Source organism: Lutra lutra, chromosome 10 (assembly GCF_902655055.1).
Source record: "Lutra lutra chromosome 10, mLutLut1.2, whole genome shotgun sequence".
Taxonomy (NCBI): domain Eukaryota; kingdom Metazoa; phylum Chordata; class Mammalia; order Carnivora; family Mustelidae; genus Lutra; species Lutra lutra.
In genome coordinates, this window is record NC_062287.1 from 62,585,781 (window position 1) to 62,587,846 (window position 2,066).

Below are 2,066 nucleotides of genomic sequence, written 5' to 3' on the forward strand. Positions count from 1 at the left end.
ATATCCAATTTGGTTTTAAACTGGGTTTTTTGTGTTTTTTTTAATTTTTTATTTTTTCAGCATAACAGTATTCATTATTTTTGCACCACACCCAGTGCTCCATGCAATCTGTGCCCTCTCCAATACCCACCACCTGGATCCCCCAACCTCCCACCCCCCGCCCCTTCAAAACCCTCAGATTGTTTTTCAGAGTCCATAGTCTCTCATGGTTCACCTCCCCTTCCAATTTCCCTCAACTCCCTTCTCCTCTCCATCTCCCCATGTCCTCCATGCTATTTGTTATGCTCCACAAATAAGTGAAACCATATGATAATTGACTTTCTCTGCTTGACTTATTTCACTCAGCATAATCTCTTCCAGTCCTGTCCATGTTGCTACAAAAGTTGGGTATTCATCCTTTCTGATGGAGGCATAATACTCCATAGTGTATATGGACCACATCTTCCTTATCCATTCGTCCGTTGAAGGGCATCTTGGTTCTTTCCACAGTTTGGCGACCGTGGCCATTTCTGCTATAAACATTGGGGTACAGATGGCCCTTCTTTTCACTACATCTGTATCTTTGGGGTAAACTGGGTTTTAAGTGATACTCTTCTATGGGACTTGACGTCACCATCCCAAAGTTTGTTCTTTTTATTTGTGCAAACAGGTAAAGAGGCATAAATCTCAATGGGAGAGGAAAACCAAACCTTTGTGACTGAGTTTATTTTCCTTGGCCTTTCCCAGGACTTGCAGACCCAGATCCTGCTATTTATTCTTTTTCTCGTCATTTATCTTTTGACTGTGCTTGGAAATCTGCTCATCATCCTTCTCATCTTCATGGATTCTCGACTTCACACTCCCATGTACTTTTTTCTTAGAAACCTCTCTTTCGCAGATCTCTGCTTCTCTACTAGCATTATCCCTCAAGTGTTGGTCCACTTCCTTATGAAGAGAAAAACTATTTCTTTTTTTGGGTGTGTGACACAGATAATTGTCTTCCTTCTGACTGGGTGTACAGAGTGTGCACTGCTGGTGGTGATGTCCTATGACCGGTATGTGGCTGTCTGCAAGCCCCTGCACTACTCTACCATCATGACCCAAAAGGTGTGTCTCCAGTTGACCATAGGATCCTGGGCCAGTGGGGCACTAGTGTCTCTGGTGGATACCACCTTTACTTTCCAACTACCCTATCAAGGACAGAACATTATTAACCACTACTTTTGTGAACCTCCTGCCCTCCTGAAGCTGGCTTCAGCAGATACTTATGGCACAGAAATGGCCATCTTTGCTATGGGCGTGGTCATCCTCTTAGCTCCTGTCTGCCTGATCCTTGTGTCCTACTGGAATATTATCTCCACTGTGATCCAGATGCAGTCCGGGGAGGGGAGGCTCAAGGCTTTCTCTACTTGTGGTTCCCATCTCATTGTTGTTGTCCTCTTCTATGGCTCAGCAATATTTGCCTATATGCGGCCAAACTCCAAGACCACAAAAGGGAAGGATAAGACAATATCTGTGTTCTATACAGTGGTGACTCCAATGTTGAACCCCATAATTTATAGCCTGAGAAACAAGGATGTCAAAGGGGCTCTCAGAAAACTAGCTGAAAGAAAGTTTTTTCTCAGAGGCAGTGATACCTAGATCTGACTTTTTTTTTTTAGATCTGACTTTTATTTGATTTTATTTATTTTTAAAGATTTTATTTGTTTATTTGAGAGAGATGGAGAGCACTAGCCAGGGGAGGAGTGTGGGAGGGGAAAAGGGACAAGCCAACTCTCATTGAGTGGTTAGACCAAGGCGGGGTTCATTCCCAGGACCCTGAGATCATGATCTGATCTGAAGTCAGAGACTTAAACAACTGAGCCTCCCAGGAGCCTGTTTATTTTTTATTTATTTATTTACTTACTTACTTACTTTTAGAGTCAGAGTACACACCTGCTCTTGTGAGTAGGTGGTATGAGGGGCAGAGGGAGAGACAGAGAGAATCTTAAGCTGGCTCCATACTCAGCCCAGAGCTGATTAGGGCTCAAGCTCAGGACTCTGAGATCATGACCTGAGCCAAAATCAAGAGACAGACACTCAACCAA

General features: G+C 43.6%; 1 protein-coding gene across 1 annotated transcript; it reads left to right on the top strand.

Annotated features, from left to right (window-relative positions):
* The first annotated feature begins 669 nt into the window (after positions 1-669).
* On the top strand, positions 670-1,541 carry LOC125079092 (olfactory receptor 2D3-like). Its single transcript, XM_047692461.1, is given in 2 exon segments — positions 670-1,488; positions 1,491-1,541. Coding segments are annotated over 2 exon segments (870 nt in total).
* The last annotated feature ends 525 nt before the right edge of the window (positions 1,542-2,066 follow it).